The sequence below is a fragment of the Anarhichas minor genome, unplaced genomic scaffold (genome assembly GCF_050575085.1).
Source record: "Anarhichas minor isolate MPS153535 unplaced genomic scaffold, ASM5057508v1 ptg000028l, whole genome shotgun sequence".
Taxonomy (NCBI): Eukaryota; Metazoa; Chordata; class Actinopteri; order Perciformes; family Anarhichadidae; genus Anarhichas; species Anarhichas minor.
Window position 1 is genome coordinate 2,635,564 of NW_027466474.1, and position 27,795 is coordinate 2,663,358.

Below are 27,795 nucleotides of genomic sequence, written 5' to 3' on the forward strand. Positions count from 1 at the left end.
TGACTGTTTTCAAAATAAAGGCAAAGGCAAGGTTTTTTTGTGTGTAAAAGAGACAAAACTAAAACCAATGTAAAAACAGAGTAAAATAAAATGGCAGCAATAAATTTGGTTAAATTGAATGAAAATGAAATATACAAGATAATAAACATTGTTATGCTCTAACGAACAGCTCAAAACTACAGCGTTTAAAGCCTCTTGAAATGTTTTATTTATTGTTAATTTCATTATTTTTGTATATTGGATGATTAAACCATAAAAATATATTGCAACAATTTTGAGCAGGTGTGATACAGGGAGCTGGACATGGGCCTAAAGGGTGAGCTGTTTTTCAAGGGCCCAAAAATTGCAGCACCAGTTATGTTGGATAACCTGTGTTGCCCTATTCCCACTAATTGCAAGCATATATGTTTTGCTTTGCTTATTGCCTCAGTGGGACGTCTTATAAGTGCCCTAAAACATTTAAACATTTTTTTTCATTTAAGTTTCAGAAGATGTGTCACTTTTTAAATGTCTCTCACCTGAAACAGGTAATTTTGTAAGCAAAAGCTGACAGACTAATTGGAGCAATATAATTAGAATGTTTAGTAATAATTCATTTTAGCATGTTGGCTGCATTTAAACGTTTTATGCTACAAACCGACTTGGACACTGATGCTGTTTTACTGTCACTGTTGAGCAAAATATACAGTTGAAGCACTTTTTCCAGGCCAAATATGATCCTACAAAAAACACGGTGAAGCAAGTCCAATAGGTATTTTATTTTTAAGGTTTCGACCAGAAGTTGTGTGTTTCACCTCAGCTGGTTTGACCATAACCCGTCAAACCCAGAACAATGGGCCGTGCTGAGGAGCACCAACATGGGAGAGTTTGTTGAGGAGCCTGCGGTTGCATGGCGGGGAGCAGCTGAGCCAACCACCTCAGGGTCCTAAATACTGGACAGACAGGCAGACCAGACAGACAGATTGAACATAGATACAATACCATATGGCAGTAAATGTAGAAACCTATAGAAAACATACCAATAAAGAGGGTAAAGAAAGTTACCTGCAGATATGTAACAAGTATTTATACCCTTATATTCAGCAATAGTTAAATTCGTAATTTTAATAGATTGTATTGTTTAAAAATACACTGTGGTTAATGGACGTGTTTGATTTACGCCGTGTTTTCTGTCTGGTGTAGCAGAACTACTTGTTGTGTGAATAACCAATGATCATCACGTGACCTTCTCGAAGGACCAATCATCGTCTGATCTGAGAAGGTTCTGGCCAATGGGCATCGCGTATCATATTGCGTACGTTTGCGCGCCCTTGAATCTCATCAGGCAGTGAAGACGGAGGAATAAATTACGATAAGCCTTTTAAGAAAGGGACAAAGTGATCGGTTATTATATTATCAGGTAGTAAAAGTATGTAAATGCTTTGCTAATGATGATTATCGGGTAATTTTCGCTGTAGTAGATAGCTGGCTACTATTTTAAGTCCGTTAACGGACATTTGAAATACTGTAAAGGAGGCTACGCAAGTAGCTAGCTAACGTTAGCTAATGCTAGGAGTTTATCTCAAGGGCTAAATTAGGTATTGTGGCTAATTGTGTCTCCTCTCCCACATAGTAGCGTCCTAGCAAAGACCAGCTAACCTGCAGACCAAAACCACCTTTATAATCCGTGTCCTCTTTCAGTGAAAATGGCAAGTGGAGACTACTTTTCGGACAGGTAAGGTTAGCCTAGCCTAGCATTTGTTCTTACTTGTGCAGGTACATTTGTTTTGGCTAAGGTAAACATAACTCTTAAGACTTGTCACAAAGTATAACTTGTTGTTGAACATATTGTATTATGGAGCATTTATCAGGAACACATATTCAGCTAATTTAAGATGCATGTAAATAAACGAGGAATAAAGAGCTGTCAAAGATAACACAATGTTCCATTTCTCAAACTCAAACAGTATATATCCACATATCTCAGTCCTGATTTAAAGGCATCTGTAGCAGCTATAACTAGCTGGTAAAGTGTGCTGAAACAGCATCCAATATACAGTCAAAACTGTATAAAAAAGATAGTTGAAGAGACGAGGACAAATAGAATAAACCCAATATTGATAATAGTTTGCGGGACATTGGGAGATTCTACCTAACTGACCCGACTGTTGGCCACAACAACAGAATGTTACAATGACTAAGGGGTACAAATTATCAACGTTTGTATCATGATATCTGTCTGGCTCTGTAGTCTTGTTAGCTTGACCAAAACATATTTGTTAATGCTGAGATTTGTCTTGATTCATTTTTTTTTTTACTTGTCTGTTAGTGTTGAGGAGTTTGATGACTTCTCAGATTCTGGCAGTGACTATGCGGCCACGCTGAAAGTCTCAAAGCGGAGAAAACAGGCAGTAACTGGACCTCAGGTAAATTATCTTATTCTCTCTCAAGATGGTTCACTCATTCAGATATTTTTCATTGTGATTATTCAGAATGGAGTATAGTTCAGGGTGGAATCCAGTAGCGTTCATCTCTTAGTTCTTATAAAAGATCAAAAAAAGCTTCATCAGAGTCATATTAACTGCAACACTGTGGTAAGCCTCCACCGTATCTTGCCATGGCTACCGCTAATTCAGTTGACATCAATTCCCTTTCTCCACTGCTGAGCTATCCTCCCATCTCTTTCATCTCAAGCCACCCAAGAGACCTAGGCATAAAGCTGCATTGAGGGTGTCCAGCCCCAGTAGCAGCCCCATCCCCACTTCTCCAGACCCCTCCCAGCAGCCCTCTCCTAGACCTGTGACAAGAGTGAACGAGGACAACCGGGGCATCAGTGCAGAGAATATCTATGATGCTGTCCGCTCTGGAAAGAGTGCCATGGTGGTGAGCAAACCGTCAGCTGAAGAGCAAAGGGGGAAGGGGATGTAGAGATAAACACATGAAGGGAGGGAGGTGCTGTAGGAGGAATGTGTAATGAGAAGAGAAACAAGGCTCTATGAGCAACAATGAGAGAGATTATCCTCTGCTGTCAGTGGCTGACTGATTTGACCCGACAGAATCGGCTTTGATACGCGAAGAGGAAGAAGTGTTTTCACTGGGTTGTGTAGTCAATGATTGACAGCATGTGGCCATACAAACCTTTGTGGTGCTGTGCCCAGTCTCTTCTGGTTAAAGACTACAAAAAATGCATCACATAACAATAGAAAGACCAAAAAAAAGTCTGTTGAGCAGTAATAAAAAAAGTCTGCCACTACAGTGAAGAGCAGCAGCACAATGCAGATGGTGATTCCGGGTGAAGGCTCACTTTCATTCAGCACATTCAGCAAAACTGCAGTTAACTAATCTTTAATCTGTTACGCAAATGTTTCTCAGTTCTAGTGCACTGCTATATTTTTCTATGTTCTTAATATACGCTACACTATCACACAACAGATGTTCTAAAGTAGTGTCCATTTAGGTTCAATAGTGCCATGGTTGCCAGAAAGGATTATGCAAAGTAGATGGCGAATAATACTGGAATTTAAAATGAGCAGAAAATAGAAGTGTGTGAGATCGTTGGGGCATACAGACCCACATATGTTACTGAGAGAAACCTATGGTAGGCCAATGGTAGGAGGAAAGGTGAAAGCTGAAATCCATAATATTTTAATGACATATGTAGTTATTATATTCATTCACCCTTTGATCTGAGCCCAGCGTTCTCATTGGCTGCTATCTCCCTGTCAATCTGAAGACGGTGGTGGACGAGTGGCTGGACAGCTACAAGCAAAGCCGAGAGGCGGGGCTGCTGGTGCTCATCAACTTCATTGTTCAGTCCTGTGGATGCAAAGGTCAGAGGTCAAGAGGGAGCCTGAGAGATAGGGGGAGGGAGTCAAAGTTCAAAAGATTATCCTTCCAATTTCAGCTCAGACGATGATCAGCAGTCAACTATTGATCTCCCAGTATGGTAACGATGCAACGTGTAGGAGCTGTGTTAATCCTCTGTATATTGACATCACAGTATATCAATATTTTGTGAGCGTGGAGCAAAAAAGAAACAGAAATCATGATGCCATTTCATTTTTGGGTCGAATACAAGAAGCAGATTTAATGTATTATCACACTTACTATGTTCAGGTGTTAAATTCTTTTGTCCAGGTGTGGTTAGCAGAGAGATGTTGGACAGCATGCAGAATGCTGAGATCATCGGCACACTAACCAAAGAGTTCAATGAGGTGAGACATAGTTTAGATTTGTTTAAATATATCCTAAAAGTAAATATGGCTCTTAAAGATGATAGGTACATATCTGCAAGTTTGAATCTTGTTCGTAGTCTTTGTCATCCCTTCTTACTTCTAATAATCCTTCTTGAAGATGCTGAGAAAGTCAAACAACATATCCTCGGAGATTACAATCTGAAGGATGGAGTACAGCGTGATGGAACAGACTAATTAGAATCTATGCTTATAAATGGACACATTAATGAGTTAATCACTTTGGTTTGCCACTGATGTAATTGTCATTAGAACAGCAACCACTTTTGCCTCAAAGAACTATACAAAGCACACAGTGTGTGATGTCTTTCCTCCATTTCTTTTGTTTCTTTACGTCTTCCAGGATTCAGTGAACTACCCTCTGTGCACTCCAGGCCCCCAGCTGAAGCATTTCAAAGCCGGCCTGTGCGAGTTTGTTCGGGTTCTGGTGAGATCGTGTCGGAATAGCCTCATTTATGATGAGTACCTCTTCCCCTCCCTGCTGGCTCTGCTCACCGGCCTCTCTGACTCCCAGGTCAGAGCCTTCCGACACACCAGCACCCTGATTGGTAAGCACGTCGGCACAATACTGGTGCATGAAATGCTAGAAAAATATACACACACACACTGACTTCACAGGGGAGTTTTGATTATGGATTAGAGGCTACACTTGTTGTTCGTTGGTAAGGACCTCAGTATGCTAGTAATTTAAGTCACTTGCTTTAGTTTTTGAGGCTTAGAAACCTGTGTTTCTCTGGGTGCCAGAAATAACTGCTGCATTCAGCTGACATCTGTTTTTGTTGCTGGAGAAGTTCTTTGTTTTTCAGAAAGTATTCCTTCTGTATGGCTGGCTTTTATTGTTCCTCATTGTTTTCTTTTGAACCCACAAAATAGGATTTAACAGCTTAACCATTATGTGGTTAGGTTGGTAAGTAATGTACGTTATTACCAAGGATTCACTTTTTATACTGGAGGTAATTAAAAGGGACACAAGTCTTTAGATGTTATTAATCTTACTATTGGACCCATGCAGTTGTGTGGATGTTGACTGTACCTGATGTGCCTCTCCATTAAAATTGTAAAATCAGATTAAAAGATGAATAACCCCGACACTGAAGCGACTGTCTATACCGGTTCGGTCTTGTCGGCGAATTTCAAAGTATCAAGGATCAAAGGAGATGCCAAACTGTCTGCAGCATTGTCTGTGGAGTTCACTGTTTTCCTGTGATATATGTGAATATTCCTGATATGTTTCCATCAATACTAATGCATATGATTAATTCACAATTTTACTTTTAACCTACATTTCACCGGAAACAATACAATCAAAGAACACGGTCAGATGATAAGAAAAGTATCTTTATTTTTAACCTTGCCTTTCCGTGCGTAAATAAAGGTTTCAGTTACGCCTGTGAGCTGTTGATTGAAAAATCAACCCCAGGTTGTGTGTAGTCCTGTCGTTTCCGTCTAGCCGTGCTAACCTGGATGCTTTTCTCTATTAGCCATGAAGTTGATGACTGTGCTGGTGGAAGTAGCTGTGATAGTGTCTGTTCAGCTGCAGACCACCCAGCGGCAATACGACATGGAGAACGGCAGGGGGGCGCATGACAGAGCCCCTGGCCGACTGGAGGAGCTGCAGGCGACCGTCAGTGAGGTGACGCATACACAAACACTGTCATGAGTGCAGACACACGGCCACTTTCACATACTAAACAGGCAGGTCGGGACATTAAAGTGGTCCATCAATCCATGAGTAATTTAACTTTTTTTTATGTAATCAGAACACTGGAATCTGCGTTTGCTTTTAACACGGTCTCAAGTCAAGTGTACCGATGTTTTATATATATGTGTGTGTTTTTAGATGCAGGAGAACAGAGAGGAGCTGTCTTCCATGATGAACGCCGCGTTCCGTGGTGTGTTTGTGCACCGTTACCGTGACCGGTTGCCTGAGATCCGGGCTACGTGTATTGAGGAGTTGGGCATGTGGCTGAAAACGGACCCTGAAGACTTCCTGAATGATGGATGTCTTAAATACCTGGGGTGGACCCTGCATGACAAGGTAAACACACATATGCAGCACTACATCTGCATTTCCACAACATCACCTCTGTCACAGAGCATCTGTCTGTCTGCAGCCCTCCGCAGGCCAGCAGTGGAGATAGAAATGTCTGCACACAGACACAGGAAAGACCACATACACACACACTTGCAAAAAGAGAAATTATTAACTAGGAACAGGCTGATTCAGTCTGTATGTAGGTTATACAGTGTGTGGTACTGTACTCTCTTCTTCTTTCCTTCAGCAAAGTCCAGTGCGTCTGCAGTGTGTGCGTGCCCTGCAGGGTCTGTACCAGGAGAAGGAATTCATTGGCCGCCTGGAGCTTTTCACCAGCAGATTTAAAGTGAGGCTTCCCTCTGGATTGGCAACCTCATTTAATGCCTCTTTTCTCCTCCTGTCTGTCTTTTTGTCTGTCTGCACAGAATCTGTGTTTAATCTATTGTTTCAGCCTATTGTGTTGTTTATTTTTCGTTGCCTGCCTATGTCTCACTTCACAGTATTTTGTGGCCCCTCCCCTTATTTCTTTGCCTTTCAAATCTTTCTTTTTTCACCATTCCTGTTTGTTGTGACGGTCTCATCCTTTGTCTGGGCGTGTGTCTGGAGCGTTAATTGCTGCCAATTACTGATGGTTAATAAGCTTTTCTCAAACACAAAAAAACCTCCTAAGCCACATGTGCTGAGGCAGATAAATGGTTTTCATGGCATGGCTTAGCGCCTAATCAGTGTGTGTGCATGCATATCTGTGGGTTTGGGTACATTTGTGAGTCATTTTTATGCATTGAAGTCTGCTGGCAGGATTTTCCATCATTTGTTTGCCACTGCATAACTGTGTGTGTGTGTGTGTGTGTGTGTGTGTGTGTGTTTTAGGAGAGGATGCTCACTATGGTGCTGGACAAGGACTCAGAGGTGGCAGTGGAAGTGGTCAATCTGTTGCTGCTGCTCCAACAGTGAGGGCTTTTTTTTTTGTCTCTGATGGTTTCTCTGAGCCGCTATCTGTAACATACAGTCTAGGAATTTCATTTTAGTGGATCAAAACATCCCAATTATAGCAAATTTTATACAATTTTAAATGCATTTTCTCTGTTTTGCATTGATTATTTTGAGCTTTATTTACATAAAAGTTCTACTGAAAGGCAGTTAAGAGCATTAGTAACAATCAAATTGTGTCTGAAATGTGAAAATAACTAAATACTGCAAATATATCCTGGTTGTCCTTGAATCCAGTTTCTCAACAATAGAAGTGTCATGGTTGCTCATAACTGTTATAACACTCTTTGCTGATGAATCAGTGTGGTTGGCCGACATCTCGCACCACTGACTTACTTGTAAATTAGCTGTTTTTAGGATTAGTTAACAAAATAGATGAAAATGTGATCATGAAATTTAAAAAAAAATCCAACTGATGTCTATCTGAAGAAAAAACATATTTCAAAATTATACACAAAAGTCTGCAAGAATAGTTCAGTCAATTAAGTCAAATGTTTTTTCTCTTGTGTTGTTAATGTTGCTAACTTGATGGTCTGTAACTGGCTTTGTGTGTTCTCGTGTGCAGGAGGACAGAAGAAGGTCTGAGAGAGGAGGAGTGCGGTAACATCTATCCTCTGGTTTACGCTTCCAACAGAGCGCTGGCTTCTGTAGCCGGCGTCTTCCTCTTTAACAAGTACATCTTCATCCCTCCTTTCTGCACATTGTCCGACTAAACGTTTGTTCAGACTGCCAGACCAAATCCAGTTTTTGGCGCATCCAGATTTATTTTGAAAGTCTGGACAGCAAAAAGATTAAAACACAAAATATTTGATTTTTGTAAATCGGATCCAAACCACATTTGGGGATGACCCTCCATTTTTCAGATTTGCCTGCAGTCTGAACGTAGCCTAAATGTTGTAGTCGTGTCATTAAGCTGCACCCCCGTACCTGTGGATCATTCCATATTCAACAAATGTGTTTAAATTTCTATTTGATTTCCTCAAAGACATTCCACCAAAAACAAAACATCAAAACCTTTTTTCATGAATTTTATTCACACTAAAGCTTGGATGAAATCTTATTTTTGTTTAAACATGCAGCGTAGATCACACAAATACTTTCCTGTATAATGGAGCATGTTATTGCTGCACTAATGGGACTTCAGACTTCAATCAGTGAGCTAATTTTCCATCTTGGTTAAAGGCAGGATGAGTAGGATTATTCTGTTAACCCTGGCTTCCTGGCTCAACGACGCTAGCCAGTGAGTTTAGCGGTCTCCCGTCTAGCTAGCTAATGGGCGTAGCATATTTTTTTCCAGACAGGATAATTTAGTGGAGCTTCCTAAGCTTCTGAATCGGATGACAACAATTACAGTGTCACCCGGGGTATAAGAGAGTCCCAGGGGAGGAGAGGCAGAGGAGTGACAGCTGGAGGCAGAGCGAGGGGCGGAGAAACGTCCCAAACACAGCAGAATAAACAGAAGGAGAACACAGGCAGAGGGTCTCTAGTGGGCCAGAAGGGATTTCTCAAAGGAATTATTTTTGTATCAGACTAAACATTGTTTTTAGGAAAATCCTACTCATTGTGCCTTTAATGTAATTTTTTGTTGTTTGTTATGTTTGTATCTTAGGCTGAAAAGTGTGCTTGCCAGTGACACCCAGGAAAATGATAAAAGTAAAAATGCAGCCTTCTTTCAAATCCTCATCTCCTTCTTCATCCAGAGTGAGGTAGTGTCTCCTTCAGTCCCCGCCTCCGCACTATTCCAATCATTGATATTATGTTTTCACGAATAAAGGTAGACTAACCACAACACAGTGTTTATTGTTCAAATCATGTTTTATTTTACCCACAACGCTTAGCAGGACATGTTATTCTTACAACACAAACAATAAAACTACATTACGCCCAAAGGGCCAATTTTCTCAAGTAGCGGAGTCTCGCAGCACATCTTAAGTTATATATACTGGAACCCTCTGAACGACGGAGAACATGATTTAGATCGTATTAAACTGCAATCCATCCCTTGTGTCATGGCTAAAATAAATGATGGCCATTGAAGTTCAGAAACGCGCTGTGAAGCTAATTTAAAGCAATTAATTAACCGTCAATTCTCTTGACAGTTCCATGAGCACGGGGCTTACCTGGTGGATAGTCTGTGGGGTGTGGCAGGATCTGAGCTGAGAGACTGGGAGACTATGACGACATTGCTGCTACATGAGGCTGGTGAGGAACAAGATACGACTTACGTCTTAGCTGCATCAGTGCATTGAGCTCCCCTTAACACCAATACACCGAAATAATTTATGCAAGTCATGTTTTATCACAGTTAGTTGTTTCTGCTCCCTCGCTGTCCCTGCATCGCGTCGTCTCAACCATCACCCACTCAGTTTTGCAGCTGTCTGTGTTGTCAGGTCTGGTGTATGAGGAGGAGGGGGCTCTCGTAGAGCTGATGATGTGTGCCATCAGACAGGCAGTGGAGGCAACCCCACCTGTCGGGAGGACTCGGGGCAAGAAGGTGGTGGCACACACACAAATGCACAATCTTTTTTTTCTTGTTTATGTTTTAAGGAACAGTGGAGCTCGGGGGCAGGAGAGATGTCAGTCTTTGTTTTTACTTCAAATGTACCCATCATACAAAAAGTCATAGTTTTAAAACTACAAGATGCAACTTTGTGACACTAAACTGGAATAAATTAAATTGGATATTCCACATCAGCCTGAATCATGTGTACAAATGTTTGCCTCTGTTCTCACACATTTGTTTTTGGTTAGCTTTCAGGTTTCATCCTTTTTCAGCATAGACAGTTTATCACAATGAGTGCAGGGCATGAGTCTGCCCACTTTGTTTATAAGACTCAAAGTTTCATATTTTACATTCACAAACATTGGGAAATGTTCACAATGCTTTTTGTCTTCACACGGTTGAACTGCTGCCCGGTTCTGTTCACTGAACGTGCGCATGTGGGATCAGATCGTGGGCATGAAGGATAAGAAGCTCCAGGAACAAGACAGGAGACGTATCACCACACACTTCATCCCTTTACTTCCACAGCTGCTGGCCAAGGTACACAAGGTTCACTGAACATACTTAATATAACATTTTATTATATTGTACACAGGATTTAATTTAATAAGTGTTGACGAAGCATCAGAAGCATTGCCACCGTACTTACTTTAATTATATGTATATACTGCTGCCTCATATTATATTTCGAGTGAAGGCTAAATTACTATGCCAAGTGTACTTGTGCTGTGATTATTTATTTCCGTTTACTGTTTTTTAATGCTGAGCCCGTGTTGTTCCCCCTCAGTACTCAGCCGATGCAGGGAAGGTGAGCCTCCTTCTCAAAGCTCCCCTTTACTTTTCTCTGGAGATGTACAGCAGCACTCCGCGGCTGGATAAGGTAGGAATGGAGGAAATGGGGAGGAAAATCAATTACCTTTAAAAGATTGTTAAAATCTCTTTAGGAAATTACATCGTGTTCCTTCGTAATCATTTCCCCTCTCCCATACTTTCCTTCTACTTAACTTGTTCTCCCTCGATCTGTCCCCCATCACACTCTCCTCTCCTTCTCAGCATCTGGACCTGCTGCTGGCTCAGGTTTGTGGTATTATAGAGAAGCACACAGATGTCACCGTGCTGGAGGCTTGTGCCAAACTGGTCAGCACCCTTTGCGCCGATTGCTACACCTTCTCCTCCCGCACAAACCTGGCATTCAGCCAGCTGATGGACGGCCTGACGGAGTGCCTCAACGCCTACTTAAGTGACCTGGTGCAGGTGGGGGAGCGTGTCAGTGGAGCTTGAACACAGTCAAATGTTGCTCGTTATAAAAAAGCATGCTCATACTATTTTGTCCACCCCGTTTATATCAGTGAGGGTTATAACGGAAACACCTCTGTATAATGCAACACAGGTCAACGTGCACCACAAACTGCAGCCTCCATAATTATAATTACGTTTATTCAAAGCCATGAATAGAAGTTCTTCATGTATCTTTATTACATTAACAACAATTTCTCACTCTGGGATGATGTTCAGTTAATATAGTATGTTGTATTTAAGTTGTCCTTAAAGCATAACCTCATCAGTTAAACGTTGTAGTACATGAATACATGCATATCAGCTGTTTATAACTAAACTATGAAAACACACGATTGTGTTCCAGAACACCGAAATATGGCACACAAAAAAATAAAACTGACAGGTGTGATAAATGTGAGCACGTCTTTCTAATTAATTTGTGTTTTTTAGTCTGAATGTCAATTTTGTAGGGAAAGAAAAAAACGTATCGGTGAGCATCTGTTCCCTCTAGAGTGAGTCTGTGTGTGTTTTGTGTATTTAGGGTACTGCAGATGAAGATCATGTCTACAGTGCAGCCACTGCTTTGAAAAGGATTGCAGCCCTGAGCAGGTAAGTGTGTTCATATGGTACGTGTGGTGGTGGTGGTGGTGGTGGTGGTGGTAGTAGTAGTAGTACAGATTATTTGTGACACAGAAGTGTGCGTCTGTGTTGTTGCTCGTGTTTGTTGTCCAGTGCCAAAGACCCGACAGGCTGGAAGCTGTTCGACTCCTGTCTGGAGCTGCTGAAGAGCAGGATGGAGTCCAGAGAGTTTGACAATGAGGTCTGTGATACAGTCACACATTTCAATATTTGAGGGGGAGTGTTGTGTTGTGATAATAAAGGCCATAGTGGAAAATATTTGTTTGCCTTTTGCACCTCGATCTCTGCAGATACTGGTTGTCATTTTCCTTTTGTGAAATTTCAGCTCATGGTGTCGGCTCTGAAATGTGCTGCCTTTTACCTGATGTGGGCTAAAGTGAATGCAGTTAACTCCACACCAGCTGAGGTGATCATCTGACTGATTATACAACACTGCATTCATCCTTCTTTGGATGCTTCGTAATAGTTTGCCCTTGACTCAGTCTTTCACACACCATGTTGGCTCCTGGAAATGCCAGCCTATGTGATCACAGCCAACCCACGGAGGCCATGTTGGTGGCCTTCCTGTGTATTTGTGGAACTCTTCTCGTCTGTTCAACAGTTCACCAGCTGCGCAGACGGCAGGCAATTAATACAACAATCTGTTAGTGCGCATCCAAGCCCGGAGTGACTCTCAGACCTTTATTTGTCACTAGTTCACACTTTTTGAATAGTTTATCTCAGCTGATCTTCATTCCCTTGAGCTCATTTTCACTTTTTCTGCAGTTTCTCTCACTCATTGATTCACACTGAGCACGTCATTATAACGCATTCTGTCTACCTCTTACCTGTGTCCCTTCACCATCTGCTCCAGGGGGAATTGAAGCGTCTGAAGAAGGAGATGCGTTCGTTCTGCAAAGTTTGTGAAACGTGTCTGTCTCTGAACCAGACTGAGATCAGAGATCAGGTAAGTCATGTGTGAAGTAACAGTCATTTTGAACTCTTAAGACTGTATGTGAGTGGCTTATTACAAGTTAAAACGTTATTTTTATGTCTTTGCGTCGGAGACAGGCCCAATGTTTTTGGCTTGCTCCTCTTTTGCCCATTGACACAGAACGACTTCTCAGAACTGTTGGCAAGCTGAGCTGAACTAATAGTTTGTTTCCTTCCATCCTCAGGCATTTGAGCTGTTGTGTGACTTGCTGCTCTTGTACAGTACGAGTTCAGCCCGCTTTGAACCCGACCTCCAAACGCTGGTCCACCTGCCGTCTGATTCCCTGCGCTCTGAGATGGCGTCGTTCCTCCTGGACTACGTCTTCTCAGACACTGAAGATGCTGAGCTCGATGGTATTTTTGTCCACTTCAGAGGAAAACATTGAAGTATTACATTTACATTAACGGATAAATGTTACTGGTTACCTTGCAGTTTCAGTTTTGACACAATATAACAACTATAATATGAGTCATTATTATGCATTAAACTAAACAGCATCGTATTAGAATTGAAAGCTCCAACTTGAACAGACATTAAGTGAGTTTAAGTACATTTTGCTGACAATGCTTCTTTTATTCTACGATTGCAGAAAACATTTCAATGCAGGACTTTTATTGTAAGGTATTAATAGTTTTACTAATAATAGTTAATAGTTTTACCTTCATCTTTCCCACTGCCAGTGTTGTAGGTTTGTATCAAGTCTTACACTAAAGAAATAGTCTTACTCACGAGGGCAAAACGTACCAAAGTCGAGGCTTACGTATGAGTCTGCAGAGCCCTGAAGCCCCGCCCCTGCTGCTGAACAGAGCACTGTTGGCTAGTTTATTCAAAGTTTATTAATATTGAAGTCTTCGCTAGTCTAAATTGTGCCAAATTCGACACGGCACTCCCCGGAGATACACCCGGCAAGTGTGAAGGACAACGGATGAACGGTTGTCGAGATATGCGAAAGACATCCGCGTACAGACAGAGATTCTTGCTTTATCGTTAGATGTCAAATAGGATAAAATGATGTCGTGATGACATGTGGATGCATGCAATCGCAATGTGATAATTCTAGTTCAACTACTGAATGTTCAGAAAATGACTTTGTTTTCCTCGTGGGTGTGTAGTGTTTTGCAAACACACACACTGCCAAAGTTCTCCCAGAGGCCCTTCCCTTTATTTAATGCACCACAAGCCAAATACCAGTCTTTCATCGCGCGCTCTGGTTTGCTTGTGTCTTATCAAGACTTCAAGGTTTTCTCCCTGCCTCTCCCGTCTACATCTTTCAAGTTAATAACCGGTTTGTTACTGTTACTCATGCTCTCCCTTCCCTTCTCTTTCCTCTGGCTTTTTTTTCTCTAGTTGAGGATGAGGAGACGCTGAAGATAACTCTTCTCCAGAGGAAGCGCAACCAGCTGGCCGGCTACTGTAAGCTGGTCATCTACGGGGTGCTGGACCTCACCGCGGCCACCAACGTCTTCAAGCACTACAGCAAGGTGGTCCATTTGATTAGCCTTGCATATTATATATGTTACTGTTGGTTGAACATGTAAGCAAAATGTCTTAATAGTTAAATTGGTGAGTTTAGAAATTGTGGAATTAAAAGTGAATCAATTGGATTAGGAATGCAGGAAAGGAGTTAATAAAACATTAATAATGGAGAGGACGTGTAAGAAAGTGGAGGATGGTGAGAAGATCTCAGCGAGGTGCTGAGAATGAGTCAGAGCGGTTAAAAGAAGCACAGATGACGAGAAGGCAGTGGATTATTCCTACCTTTTTAGACAATGCTGTTAATTAAATAGACTATCGATGACTACTTTCTCTCCAGTACTTCACAGACTTTGGCGACATCATTAAGGAGACTATGAGCAAGAGCAAGGTCATCAATCCCGTACAGAGCGCCAAGACTGTCTGTCTGAGTCTGCAGCAGGTGTGCACCAACAGGAGAACAAGCAGCCTTTAAGTATTCATGAGAATGAATATCATGCAGTGTGAACTTTTAATGAATGCATGAAATGAACAGTAATCACATCTTTTGATAGTAAAATATTTGACGTTAGTGGTGTTTTTAATTTGTTTTCATAATTGTATCTGCTTCAATTATTGTGTATTGTTACGTACATACATAATGAGGCAATTTTATCATTTTATTGCTTTATTTCTACATGTTGAAAATGTTTCTTTTGTGAGGCACATTTGCATCTTCAAATTGTGGATTTGTGGATTTTGACTAACATTTGGGTTATGCCTAACAGATGGCCAATCACAGAAACTTCTATAAAACATATAAATCTTTTTCATTTTTAAGTCAATTCAGTGTTTCATGTGGCAAACTTCTCTTCACCAACCAAATTAAAACCAGCGACTGAACTGCTTAGAAGTATTTTTTTTTAACGAGTGATCAAGTGGAACAGTTCGTTCACATCTGTTTGTACGGTATGCCTTTTGCGTAACACGTCTATTTAAAGTCATGTTTGTGTATCGCTAGCTGTTCTCAGAGATGCTTACGGAGGACCACAGCAGGCAGGATCTCGGTGAGATCAGAGACTTGGCCAAGAGGCTTGCCATGAGCTTTGGCATCGATCTTAATCGTGCCCGCAAACCACTGGTGGCCCTGCACACGTAAGTAACTCTTGTGTCCCTGCCAAACACATGTGGACCAGGCCTGTCAGCCCTTTGCATTTGACTTATTTACTTTCTTACAGCCGTGAGGGCGGTTTAACCGGAAATATTTTTCCTCTTACATGATCATTTATTTTTTGATGAATTGTCACACTTGTAGGGTGTACATTAAGTGTTTTTCACACTGTAGCTGTTCATTCTGAGCTCTTTAGTCTGTTGTGTCTGCTCTTAGGGAAGGTGTACGTTTTGCATTTCGAGACCCACCAGAGGGAGAAGAGCAGCAATCCAATGTGGCCTTCTTGGAGATCCTCAGCGAGTTCAGTTTCAAGCTGCTGCGACAGGACCGCGCTGTGTTGTAAGAAACTATCTCAACTCATCCTTACAAACATGTTTGGTCAAATATGATATGAGTACTAACTTATAAATATAAGCATTATATGCCATAACAAAATCAGAGTCATATCAAACAGTGGCCCTTTTACTTGAACCCAGTGCTTGTGTTTTACATTTGACAGCTAAACATTAACAAAGGTTTCTCTGTCTTTGTCCTCATCTCTCTGCCTCTCTATCTCGTCCCCTCTCAGGGTAGCGTTTCTGAAGTCGGAGTGTCCCGGTGCTGCCCTCTCCTGGCCGTCAGTCAGACTGTATCAGCGTTCCTTGGATGGCCGATCCTCTGCTAAAGCCAGGCGACGGGAGGAGAGAAGTGATGCCGTCTCCTCTCACGATACCCCTGTAGCTAAACGCAAGAGGACAACTCCTCAGGGTGAGATGGACACACATGTTACACACACAGACACAACAAACGGTGTGTATGGATTCACAGCTCTTCATGTTAAATGTAATAACTGTAAAAGGTGATTTAACTTCAACAGTTGTTGGAGTTCAAAGTAATGTGGTGAAAGGAAGGTTTCTCTGACCCTCAATGGCAACTCAACTAGAGCTGCAGCTAATGACAATTTTGATAATAAGTTGATTATTATTACTTTAATATATTGACACACAGCTGACTGCATCGCCGCCATGGCTCTGCAGTCAGATAGTTATTTTGTGCCATTTTTTTGGGGCATCTACCTCACGTTTACATACGTTTTGTCAAAATGAACTTGAAGCCTAAATATATGCTTCAGCCATGAGACAGAGCTGAGACGCACTCCTGCACTGACACCGGAGTGTATCTGTTGTGTGAGTGAAAAACATGTCTGATAAACCTGTGGTCTAGACGGGGGTTCGACAATTTTGGGTTGTATTCATTTCATCAAACATTACAGCAGCGGTTGTTGCAGACACACTTAAAGAGATTTTATATAATTTATTAAAACCATTCAGTTTTCTTTTGGTTGATCATCTCATTTGCTCTTTCGTGAATCCATATTTACCTTCTCTGTTGTAAAACACTTAAATTTAACGAAGTGTCACAGGTAATGAATAACCTCCTCTGCTCTTCCAACTCCTCTAGGTTCAGTGGCCAGCACAGTCCGAGGATCCTGGTTGGACAGCATAAGTATCCACAGCAGCCTTCCCACTCCAGCACTCACCTCCACTGTACAGAGACATCCAGCCAAGCACCTGGCCTCCAGAGCCACTGAGTCTGATATCAGCAGCGGCTTAACCGATCCGGAGTCTGGGGATGAGTTCGCCTTAGGGTAAGTTTTATCTGTCTGACAGGATAATGAACAGATACAAAAACAAAGCAAATCCTCATTCCCGCAACAAATATTGGTGTTTTACACGTTTAGTATGGCTACCTGCTAGAATGTAATTGCTGCTGTTCACCAGGTCCAACATGAGAAAAGTGAAGCCCGTCAGACGAGCCCAGCTCTCCTCCAGCCAGACCGGCCCCCCTTTGGATCAGCAGGACCTGAACTCTCCCCTCACCTTGTAAGACTGATTTTTAAAGGAGAACACAAACTGTTTCACTGCAGAATTGTTTTAATATTTGGAATAGTTGTCTTAATTTTGTGATTCATCGGGTAAGAATAATTACATGAGAATAAACTGTTTTCTCTCCAGACTATCTCTGATTGAGGATGACAGCGCAGAAGAAGAAGAGGAGCCTGAGATTGAGGATTACGAGAGTGACTCTGACCATGAATCTGCATATACACTGGTAAAAAAAAAAAATCTTTACAACAAATTACACACGTAAGTTGGGACAGTGCCTCTAGTAGTACATGAATTCAGTTTTGAATGGGTTTTCTTTGCTTGACTAAAGATTAAGGACTAACCTCCTGGCAACTTTTTCCTCCCTTGTTTTTGCTGTGCAGCCTTCCACGCGACACACGTCCGCCAGCGTCCTTGATGAGCTCTTTGACTGAGGGCACAGAGGCCTGGACCGCCCGGGGAACCACAGTTCTTTTTCATTAATGCATCGCTTCAACACTAGTGTGTTCAGTGGTTTCAGTACATTTGAGTGTTCGGGCCATCTGTTCTTTTTCATGACCCCTTACGGAGTTCCCTTATCACATCTAATTCAGTCTTCATTTTGTTGGAGGAAAAGAGAAAGACGTAATTGATTATGAGGTTTGGGGACAAAAGTTATTGCCATTCACTATTACGAATGTTTATGTTTTGAACAAAAGAAATGTTCAGTTGTTAAGTTCAGTTAGATCCCTGAAGGCTGGCAGCCAGCTGAAAGCCTCCCCTCCTGTTTCCCACGTTTTGAAGTTTGTGTCATAATATCTGTTTCTGTTGTTGACGGCATCTTTTTTGTGTGACCCAATTTAATGTTACTTAAAATATGGTTAATTCAGCAAAATAAGACTGAAAGTATCTTTAATAGGATCACAAGGAAAAAGTGTTTACAAGTGGGCAAAACGATATGCCCGGGGTTAGTAAATGCTAAGGAAAAAAAGTAAATACATAATAAAACTTGAAGATAACTAATGATATTAAAAGCAATACACTCACATTCAGCAATACACGCCCAATATATTGCTCACATTCATTCATTCACTGTAGAGAAACAATTGTGTTCAGTTTACAGAAATTAAACTGATCTAAGATCATTTTAAGATTGATAATATATGCTTGTTTTTCTTTTGGAATTTATTAACCCAGTTGGGTTAAAGATTTAATTTATTGTCATTGTGCAAAACAAGCATGAGCAATGAAATGCAGTTTGTGTTCCCATCTTGCAAGATAAGAAACACAAAAAGCAAAGCCATATAATATGTGGAGGATGAGTTTAGGGTCTTTGACCATTATGTCTACTAGTATGAAAACACATTTTCAAATGTCACAATAAGTAACATAATGTATGCGTCTAATCTAAAAAATAAAGATTTATTTTGGCGATGCCTTAGTATTAATATACTGCATCCTATCTTTGAGTCTACAGTATCCTGTCTTTGAGTCTACAGTGTTTGAGTTCACTCTGGGGTCACTCTGTTGTATGAAATCCAATCATCGCCTTTCGCGCCAAACCTGACTAACAGGGCGGAAGTTTGTTGAGTCACGTGACACACAATCGCCCGCAACTTTCGCGCCACCACTAGAGCCCGCCCCTCGCTGTGGAAAGAAGCGATACGATTGGACGCTGCAGACGTCAGACTCGCGCCACTTCTTGAGGGAAGAACCGCGAGCTGCTCGTGAATGAACAACTGGTCCTCCGGTCACAGTGAAGCGTTTAAATCGTGAATTTAAACTGTATTTTGGGTCCGTTGGAGGCTTTTTTAGCATTCTAGTGGTCAAGTTATCTCACCTGAGGGTCTGCAGCCATGGCTCGTAAGGATTATGCGGCAGAGAAAGGTAATAATGGGTTAACCTAACTTTACACGTAACGGCATGGCAGCAACAGGTTGGCCTAAATTACTGCATTTCAACTTAAGTGCGCTCTCTAACATGCTTTATGGAAACACACGTTACTGATTTATATCACTTGGTGTAGTGGGTATAAAGTCAGCTCATCTAAACAACCGTAATTCTCTGCAGTGACGTTACAAAGTATTCTGAACTAACTTACGTTTATTTAGACCCACACCCTGTAAGTTATGCATGTTAGTGTGCATGTATCGTTCAATGGGTGACAGATCGATGTAGCACTAACCTTTCTGAACGTTTGCTAACTTGTTGGTAACGTTAACTAGTTCTACGTTCTCTGTGAGCTTGTGTAACTATAACGTTACGTAGTGACCCGGATGGAGACGTTTAAACAAAGGAGCAGGCGCGCGACCGTGCAAGCACATGTTCGACAATAACTTAAACAGAGTTAAGTTAATGAAAGCGGGTGGAATTTGTTAGGAACACAATTTTTTATTTTATTTTACAGTTGACATCACATGCTCTTTTTTTTTTTGTTAATTGTGCAAACTTTACAATTTCAGATAAACAAACACAACTTCACAATAACGACAAAGCAATTGAAGAATAGTCGTAATGTTGGTCATCGACATTGGCGTTTTATAAGTAACTAGATTACGATTAGCTAGACCGGCATGATGGGTAAACCGTGGACTAACGAGCGTTGTTGTTCTTCTGTAAACCCGCGTTTCCCCCTCGATGAATCTCCACTAAATAACTTAAATAGATGCAACCAGCTCTCTTTTGACTTATGAAGACCCACAATACCCGTGTTGTTTCAGGCCTTTTACCGGTCCTGAAATCAGGATTGTCTTTCACTAACGTCTCCTATAGCCTCCACAACCAACGGCACATTAGCATGCTAGCCAATGAGCTAGCTCTCTTTAACGTTCTGTCAGTAACACAAGTTAACGTGCAGTTTAGATGAAATGCTAGCTGGTAAGCCGGCCGCTGTGCCTTGCTTAAGGGCACTTCGAAAGGCTGGTTCGTGGGGGTTTTGACTCTTGGACTACATCCTTTATGTCTATGTTACACAAACAAACAGTTTCGTTTTAACGCTCACAATAACTGTTATCTGCGCCCCAACGGCTAATATGTAAAACTCTTAAAAGCAACGGAAATAGCTGCTAATATTTGAAACTCGTTCCAAATGCCCGTTGGAAATGTGTCGCTGTAATATTGTATTTAGATTAATGTTTTATCCTTCAACTTAAAATCCAAAACTTAACAATGGATATGTCATGACAATGGCTAATATTTAAGGGAGCGGTCCATGTATGTTTAACACAACTCCAGCTAACCTGAGCTAACGTTGGAAGATGGCTGGCCATGGTTTGAAAACAACAGCCGGGACTATTTTGAAGAGCGGATGTGGTGGTGGTGGTGGGGGAACGGGGGGGGGGGGGGGGGGGTCGCGTAGGGATACTCGAGTGACGAGGCACAAAAGCCATGTGCTGCTTTGTTTACAATAACATCCTCGAAACACAGAAATATTAAACCGGAGATACAGATTTTCTGCCACAGCGTCAAAGTAAGTGGAGTATTTTATCCGTCGAGCGGCGGATAGTTTCGTTTCTTGTTACGGGGAATTAAACAGTGTTAGTAGTTGTGGCTCTTTGGAGAAGTGAGGGGATATTTTCTCAAAGAAAAAAAAATGGACACTGAACTGAGAGCGTCTGTTGTATTTACATTCTTACCCTCAGATATCAGCTGCGTAACATCGGTTATTTAACTCTATACAACTATGATAGTCGGTGCACTCCGGTGGAATTTGATTCACGTAGTCTGCCGGTGGCAGTGTGAGCTCTACTGTTGGCAGTAGTGACTCATCGAGATTACAGGATGCCATGTTACTCAACAAAGGGGGTCGTCGCAGGACAACAAACTAGCTCCCAGTTTCTAGGCCCATTGGTGTTGTTGATCCAGCTTTTAAACCCCTTCAATGTCTAAACAGACCAAAAGATAACATCAGTAAGCTATTATTTATTCTTGTGAATATACAGTAAACACCACCTAGTGTCTGCTGGATGTGGCTTGCCCATTTCTGCTGTGAAATAATGCTGACGGTGTTGTTTTTGTTTTGTTTTGCAGACAAATGCAAAAGGTTCCTGCAAGAGTTTTACTCAGAGGATGACAATGGGAAGAAGGTTTTCAAATATGGAGCTCAGCTTGTAAGTATAGTAAACAGTGAATGTGTAGCTTTTAAAGGGGGCTGTTGTGGCCTTAAATAGCAATGTTCTTGACTGAAGGATGATATTGACATTAACCTAAATGTATTATGAGTGATGAGGGATTTATGTCAGACCGGTCAATTAGAAATTATCAACCAGTTATCTTTTTGTCCTCTTTTTATAATAATTTCAGCAATTTGCTAAGTGTCTTTTAAACTACAGTTGACACACAAAGTGTTTACTTACACTTTTTTATAATTTGTTATTTTTAGCTTATGAAGCTACCTTAAGGCAACCATACCAGGGTCACCATGAACCACATTGTCCCCAGCTCAACAAAGGTCTGGCCGGGGACCCTTTTGTTGCACTTCACTCAATTGTGTCGTGTCATCTTTTCAATATAGCTATTTAATAAAGGCACAACGTGCATTAAACTAATATGAAAATCAACAACTTGAATATTGCTGATTCACACATCTGGTATATGCCAGTATATTAGTTAAATCTAGCATCTACTAAGCTATATAGTGCAGACATGATCGTGTAATCAAGTGGCTCACCTTCTCACTAAGTATTCTGTGCGTACAGGTGTCGCTGGCCCACAGAGAGCAGGTGCCCATCTTTGTGGAACTGGACGACGTGGCGGAGGAAGACCCAGAGCTGGTTGAGAGCGTCTGTGAGAATGCCAAGCGCTACACCGGCCTGTTCGCTGACGCCATCCACGAGCTGCTGCCAGAGTACAAAGAAAGAGATGTACGTGTGCTTACACATTGATCCTGGATGGTTTTTAAATAAAGTCAAAGCATTTTGATTCAACCAGCTGTCGTAAATGAGATAGCACCAATGTCTTTGTGAAATACCTACTTATTAAAACATAAATGCTTTTGTTGTATCCAGATTGTGGCCAAGGATTCTTTGGACGTGTACATTGAGCACCGGCTGATGATGGAACAAAGGGGTCGAGACCCAGCAGACACCCGGGACACTCGTAACCAGTACCCACCTGAACTCATGAGGAGATTGTAAGTTGAGTTCGGGGTTGGATTTGTATTAACATTTAACTATTGAAGCAGTAGGTGTACTTATTGTACTTTACTTTCTTCCACAGTGAGCTGTACTTTAAACCTCCCACCACTGCTAAACCCAAAGTGGTGCGAGACGTACGAGCGGACAGCATCGGGAATCTGGTGAATGTTCGAGGCATAGTGACCCGCGCCACCGAGGTCAAGCCCATGATGGCCGTCGCTACGTACACGTGTGACCAGTGTGGTGCTGAGACCTATCAACCAGTAAGATGGGTTTGAGTTCTGTGATCTTTATATTTTAAGACGATACATTTATCAGGTGTCCCTCACTAAGTATTTTTGTGCTTCAGATCCAGTCTCCCACCTTCATGCCCCTCGTCATGTGTCCCAGCCAAGAGTGTGTCACCAACAAATCTGGAGGTCGGCTCTACCTGCAGACCAGAGGCTCCAAATTTGTCAAGTTCCAGGAGCTGCGTATCCAGGAGCATGTAAGTAGCTTTATACAATACACTGCTCACTGTTGCCATGAATTGTATTTTTGATTTGGGGTTTTAGGAAGTTTCAATTGTCTCATGAGTTTCTTCTGTCCAACAGAGTGACCAGGTGCCCGTTGGAAATATTCCACGGAGCATGTCGATTTATGCCCGTGGAGAAAACACGCGTCTGGCCCAGCCAGGAGACCACGTGGCCGTCACCGGGGTCTTCCTCCCTCTTCTACGCACAGGCTTCAAACAGGCCACTCAGGTGTGTATGTGGCATCAAACTTAAATTCAGGATTTGTCTGTTTTTACCCCATTTCACGTTCAAGCGTCTCTGACTGACTTCTAATCTGTGGCGAGAGCTTTTTTTAAAGTGTTGGTATGCAAGTATCTAAAGTTAATCCTGATTTTGGTCATTTCAGGGTCTTCTGTCAGAAACTTACCTGGAGGCTCATAACATCACACTCATGAACAAGTCGGATGATGATGAGCTTGGCAATGACGATCTGACTGAGGAGGAGCTGCGTGACATTACAGGTTGGCGCTTGTGTGTTGGATAGCTGGACTTCAGTAAAATCACTGCCGTAACCGATATGAATGCCAAAACCGGATGATGCTGATCATTTTCACGCTCTGAAGTGATTGTATTTTTCTGTTGCAGAGGAAGGATTTTATGAGAAGCTAGCTGGCTCAATAGCACCAGAGATCTACGGACATGAAGATGTAAAGAAGGCTCTGCTCCTGCTGCTGGTTGGAGGGGTGCAACAGGCACCTAAAGGCATGAAAATCAGAGGTGAGCACTGACTCAAGCACCCTTTTAACCTCTTATTAAACAGGCCAACTACAAAGATAAATATAAATTGTCCCAGTTGCAAATCATAACACGTCCACACAAAAGGAGGTCATTCTGTCACATTACTACATTTGTTCAGATCACTGAGCTACGTGTAATGTTTTCTCAAAAACAAAGCGTTTGCCGTTTTATGTAATTTTGCACTAACCGCAACACTCTTCTCCCTCAAGGTACCATAAACATCTGCCTGATGGGAGACCCAGGAGTCGCCAAGTCCCAGCTGCTGTCCTACATTGACCGCCTGGCTCCTCGAAGTGAGTACAGTCCTGTCCGTGGAGTAAATGTCCTGTATCTGGTTAATATTTTATCCAGTAAGGCATTTTCTTTCCAGTAAGGCTTAGATGGTAAAATATTAACTTTTTATGTGATTTTTTTTTTTTTTTTTTTTTCTGACTGGAGAAGAGTAACGGCTGTTTTCTTTATGCCAGGTTTTGGACACTTTAGTTTTGCCTACATTCTAGGGTTTTAATCATTCTACTCTGACAACCTGATACCAGTATCTGACTGTCTTGGTTTGCAATTTAAAAATAAAATGCATTTCTCTTGTCCCCTCTCTGGTCTTCAGGCCAGTACACAACAGGCCGCGGCTCTTCTGGTGTCGGTCTGACTGCAGCGGTGATGCGTGACCCTGTCACTGGAGAAATGACTCTGGAAGGCGGAGCCTTGGTGCTCGCTGACCAGGGCGTCTGTTGCATTGATGAGTTTGACAAGATGGCCGACGCCGACCGCACAGCCATCCACGAGGTGATGGAACAGCAGACCATCTCCATCGCTAAGGTAAAGACAACGGCACCGGTGGATTCATTTGGAGAAACATTAATATCGAACGGCACATCTCAAACTAATATTTTTCGCTCTTTTCCAGGCGGGCATCATGACCTCCCTCAATGCCCGTTGCTCTATTCTAGCAGCAGCCAACCCCGCCTATGGCCGCTACAATCCCCGGAAGAGCATCGAGCAGAACATTCAGCTGCCGGCTGCTTTGCTCTCCCGTTTTGACCTGCTTTGGCTGATCCAGGACAAGCCGGACGCTGACGCCGACCTGCGTCTAGCGCAGCACATCACCTACGTCCACCAGCACCTACGCCAGCCCCCCACCCACTTCACCCCCATCGACATGAAGCTGATGAGGTGACGATGATCCGCCTTATATTTCAAAGTGTTTCAGCCTCACTCTGCGATTTCTTTTTCTTTTAACAGTATGTCAAAACTACCAACTAAGTGCAATTTTTGTGAAATGTAAATCCCTTCAGACGTTACATCGCTGTGTGTAAGAAGCGGCAGCCTGTGGTGCCCGAGGCGCTGGCTGATTACATCACTGCTGCTTACGTAGAGATGAGGAAAGAGGCCCGAGTCAGCAAAGACACCACCTTCACCTCTGCACGTACCCTCCTGTCCATCCTCCGTCTGTCCACTGCCCTGGTGAGAAATACACCGTAGTGAACCGTGGGTGGACGGAAACTTTAATAACTTAAACTGCAGGAGATGTATTATTTGTCATACAAATAAAATGTTGTCGACATTGTTAATGGAGTAATATAAAGCGTGATCATCATACTTGCGTGTCTTGATTAAGAGTCCATTGTGCGATAAAGTGCTTACAGTGCAGGTAGTGATGATAACCTGGCCTACTGCAGTGTGAGCACTTCTTTCCCACGCTGGACAAAAGATCTCTCGTCTATAGTCATCATTCTTCATCATGACTCAGCAATAGCAAATCATCTGATTTGCTATTGCTGAGTCATGTACACGTTTATTGTTTTTGTTGCTGCTGTTTACATTCCTTATGATGCAAATTTTAGAAAAGCACTACAGGAATGTAATGCTGTTTTTGTTTTGTTTGTCATGTGTTACAAATAGGCTACGACTGAATTTCGTTTTGCATCTCTGTGTTGCATAATGTCAAATTATCCTGTTTTGTTCTTGGATTTCTGAAAAGGCATCTATAGAAATGTGTGTTTCCTGAATTGAGTGTTTTTGTGATCTGGTGTCGGCCTCTGGCTGTCAAAAGTGCTGTTTGTGCAGGTAGCAGTCATCCACCTACTGCAAAACCAGCACTTCAGGCAGACGGGTTGGCAATGTGCTGCACACAGATGTCCACAAGAGGGCAAACTGTAACTGAGCGGTAGCACTGAAGAGAATCGAAGAATGTATTTATTTGAACATCGACTGATCTCTGCGTTTGTACAGATGTTGCATCTGGATAACCGTATGAGTGAGCCGAGGTCCGTCTGATCCTGACCAGCTTTGCAGGGTCGGCAGTCAGCCTGTGTGCGTTAAGAGCAGCTGTGCAAACCCATGCAAAACTGACCATGGCCAGAACTGTCATCACTATGAAGATCGAGTTTTTTGCAGTTCATTTTAAGCCTTTAGTTTGGTGTTTTTTAATTTCAACCTGTAGAGAGACTAGCTGGTGTTGAGAGGCGGAGACTTGGGCAATTGCCGGCCATCCCAGAGGGCATTGCACTTGTCTCGGTCTGACAGTGCCGGCACAGCGCAGCCTTCGTAATCGGACAGATCTGACGTCGAACTAAATTTCTACTATGATACACATTTTCTTGATCTCATTTCCGTCTCAATCACAATTCCCATTTGTTTTGTTGGCTCTCTGCAGGCTCGCCTTCGCATGATGGAGTCTGTGGAGAAGGAAGACATCAACGAGGCAATGAGACTGATGGAGATGTCAAAGGACTCGCTGCAAGCCGACAAGTCCAGCGCCACAAGGTTGGTGTTAACACTGTCTGAAGGATCTTGTTCATTTAGCTCCGTGTAACATGAGGGACCGGACGTCGTCCAACCCAGAATGTCCTTTATGGGTTCCTTATGTGCCCGTAACAGTCGCTGCATATCCTGGAGGAAGCTGTAAAACGTCTGTTTTTATGGAGCTCTCGTCACACAGGAGCCGGTTCTGTGAGGCAGGCGTCAAGACTAGTGACGTTGTTGTACGCCTTACCATATACTTTTCTCTTTTTTTACAACAATGAGGGAAAACAGCCAGGTTTCTTTTTAAAAGGGCATCGGTTTGACAAATACGAGTACTTTTAACATCTGAAGCAAATTAAATGAAAAGTCGTTACACAAATAATGCTTATTTGTTTTTACGCTGAAAGATTTATATTGCACTCATGTTGAGAATGAAGCTAACTGATCACAGATCAAAATCACCTCCCAACCACTCAAAAGTAACTAATTCATATTTGTTTTGTGTAATCTGAACAAAAAAAAAGCCTCAAAATGACAACTTGTGGTTATGTGCCAGACAGAAATGCATGAGTGGTATCTATCATTGTATTTTACAAAGTGTCAAACTATTGAAACTCAACAGCAAAAGGCAAACAAGTCTCTCAAATCACAAATCGTCTCAATTCATTCCGCACAGGACTCAGCGTCCGGCCGACGTCATCTTCTCTCTGGTGCGTGAGCTCTCCACGGAGGGCGTGGCCGGCCGCGGCGGAGCCGGCGGAGTGGTTCGCATGGCTGAAGCGGAACAGCGTTGCGTCACTCGTGGCTTCACCCCCGCCCAGTTCCAGGAAGCGTTGGAGGAGTACGAGGAGCTGAACGTTTGGCAGGTCAACCAGGCCCGCAGCCGCATCACCTTTGTCTGAAGAAACCTGCAACGTGCACGCTGCGTTTCAGTCACCTGAGAGGAAAACTCTTTATTGTAGGCTTTCTGCAGACTTAACTTGGGGCGTTGCATTTTGCAACACAAGTCGAGCAGAACCTGGACATTTTCTAAGTTCGACTATTTTGCAAGAATCCCTGCTGTTAAACATCCATAGCTTTTTTTTTTATGTTAAGATTCCTGTTCACCAGTAAATCTTTTGTAAATATGTATGTCAGAATTTGGAATGGTGTAATATCTGTAATTTAGTACTTAAAGCTTCTAGGTTCTTTGACAAAGAGCATTTCTGTACATTTACACTGTGATGCAAGATAAAAGGTTGAGCATTGTTATAATAAATTGATGGTTCAATCGTTTGCTTTCATGTGGTTCATGTGGACCCCGGTGTGCACATTAAATGAAGAAAGTTGCAGCCAGCCCCGATTAACTACTGCCATCCTGACATAATGCTCGTAAAACATGCTTAAATACAGTGCTGAAACTGACTGCTATTCTCATTATTGTTTTGTCTATAAACATGTGAAATGTCCAAGTTCCTAAAAGCCCAAGGCCATGTCTTCAAATATTAATAGTTGTAGTTTAGAGCTGCG

The 27,795-nt window shown here is 42.3% G+C and overlaps 2 protein-coding genes across 3 annotated transcripts; both read left to right on the top strand.

The window, feature by feature from the left end:
* Window positions 1-1,685: 1,685 nt before the first annotated feature.
* On the top strand, window positions 1,686-17,572 carry stag3 (STAG3 cohesin complex component). Its single transcript, XM_076103444.1, has 31 exons — window positions 1,686-1,714; window positions 2,309-2,405; window positions 2,674-2,862; window positions 3,713-3,809; window positions 4,117-4,193; window positions 4,576-4,780; window positions 5,714-5,865; window positions 6,073-6,270; window positions 6,515-6,613; window positions 7,138-7,217; window positions 7,823-7,930; window positions 8,867-8,963; window positions 9,357-9,459; window positions 9,648-9,751; window positions 10,208-10,300; window positions 10,548-10,640; window positions 10,814-11,014; window positions 11,580-11,647; window positions 11,771-11,858; window positions 12,003-12,083; window positions 12,531-12,623; window positions 12,835-13,003; window positions 13,998-14,131; window positions 14,464-14,565; window positions 15,124-15,257; window positions 15,490-15,612; window positions 15,842-16,020; window positions 16,714-16,900; window positions 17,034-17,135; window positions 17,268-17,364; window positions 17,522-17,572. Exons 1-31 carry the CDS (start codon window positions 1,686-1,688, stop codon window positions 17,570-17,572), a joined length of 3,630 nt encoding a protein of 1,209 aa, XP_075959559.1.
* Window positions 17,573-18,812: 1,240 nt separating this feature from the next.
* Window positions 18,813-27,561, top strand: mcm7 (minichromosome maintenance complex component 7). 2 transcript variants are annotated; one of them, XM_076103688.1, is made up of 15 exons: window positions 18,813-19,004; window positions 21,147-21,226; window positions 21,815-21,979; window positions 22,124-22,248; window positions 22,335-22,515; window positions 22,602-22,739; window positions 22,846-22,995; window positions 23,153-23,267; window positions 23,392-23,523; window positions 23,754-23,837; window positions 24,149-24,360; window positions 24,449-24,714; window positions 24,837-25,005; window positions 26,198-26,307; window positions 26,963-27,561. In XM_076103688.1, exons 1-15 carry the CDS (start codon window positions 18,974-18,976, stop codon window positions 27,186-27,188), a joined length of 2,184 nt encoding a protein of 727 aa, XP_075959803.1. In that variant the 5' UTR covers window positions 18,813-18,973; the 3' UTR covers window positions 27,189-27,561. The 2 variants fall into 2 exon arrangements, with proteins under 2 accessions (XP_075959803.1, XP_075959804.1); XM_076103689.1 differs by lacking the exon at window positions 18,813-19,004 and adding an exon at window positions 20,461-20,586.
* Window positions 27,562-27,795: the final 234 nt, after the last annotated feature.